This window comes from Monoraphidium neglectum (genome assembly GCF_000611645.1).
Source record: "Monoraphidium neglectum strain SAG 48.87 unplaced genomic scaffold scaffold06165, whole genome shotgun sequence".
Taxonomy (NCBI): Eukaryota; Viridiplantae; Chlorophyta; class Chlorophyceae; order Sphaeropleales; family Selenastraceae; genus Monoraphidium; species Monoraphidium neglectum.
The window spans coordinates 1,750-2,895 of NW_014007471.1; the positions used below are offsets into that span (position 1 = coordinate 1,750).

The 1,146-nt window shown below is 72.3% G+C and overlaps 1 protein-coding gene across 1 annotated transcript; it reads right to left on the reverse strand.

The window, feature by feature from the left end:
• Positions 1–886: 886 nt before the first annotated feature.
• MNEG_16255 (hypothetical protein) lies at positions 887–1,069 on the reverse strand (the record flags this gene model as incomplete). Its single annotated transcript, XM_014035276.1, has 1 exon — positions 887–1,069. A coding segment is annotated over one exon (183 nt), but the record flags the coding sequence as incomplete, so codon positions are not given.
• Between the last annotated feature and the right edge of the window lie 77 nt (positions 1,070–1,146).

Below are 1,146 nucleotides of genomic sequence, written 5' to 3' on the forward strand. Positions count from 1 at the left end.
CCCCGCCTGCGTCAGAGAGCGGAAGCCCGGCGGTCGCGAGGGGTGGGGGGGACGGGGTCCAGGGCGGGCGGCCGCCCGGAGGGCGATGAGAGGATACGCGCGTGCGCGCTCAATCACAGGCATTGTGTTTCAGATGGCACCGGCGGGGCGGGCGCGAGGGCCGCCTGGGTGGTAGTGACGCCGCAAAGCGCCCAGGCGCCGCGGCGCCGGCGCGGGGCCCGAGCAGACAGCAGCTGCCGCGGCCGCGCGGGCACGGGCGCGGCGCCGAGGAGCGGGCTCGGCCGCGCGCCCCCTGCGCGCCGAAAGGACAACAGCAACAGCAATGAGGGTCTCCAGGGCTGGCGAGCAACCACAACAGACTGTCCAATAGGACGCGGCGCCATCGGCGCGCCCGCGCGCGGCGCGCGGCGCGAATTCCCGTGAACCCCCGAGACCGAATACAAGCCACCAAATCGCGGCCCGCCCCGCGCTTTTGTGGCGGGTCCGGCTCCGCGGCCGCCGTTCCATGCAGGATCCCGCGGTCGCGCAGCAAGCGGCGGCCCGACGTCCTGCTTGGCGCGGCCGCCGGTGTGATCTGTGCTGCGCGTGCCGTTCGTGCTGTGCCTGTGCTGTGCAAAGTGCCAATCACGCCAAGTCCCTATCCGTACGAAGCGCGTGTTGCAGCCTGCAAAATAATGTCTGTATTCGGTTTTTTGTCGCGCATGGCAGGTGTGTGAAGGGGGGGGATGATGCACCACGCAAACCCGCGTGGCCCCGCGCAGCAGGGCGCGCAGCGCGCCCCCCATTTAGCCGCCTCCCCTGCACCTTCGACGCCGCCTGGGGCCACCCGCTCTCGGGCGCGGCGCCGGCGCCCGCAAGCGACTCCTCGCACGATCTGCCGCCGCCTCTAAACCGCCGCCGCCGCCTGCTGCTGCCCGTCCGCGGCCCCGTTCCCGCCCGCCGCGGCCGCGTCAATGGTGGCCAGAGGATCGGCGTCGATCGACGTGAGCGGGGGCGCGTTGGGGGCGCCCGCCTCGACGAACACGATGAGATCGCCGGCCTCGAGGTTGTCGCCGCGGTCGCAGGCCACCTGTGTCAGCATGACGTCATCGGGTGACCCAGGGGAGAGGGGGGGAGCGTGAGGGGGTGTGTCGGAGTGCGTGTGAT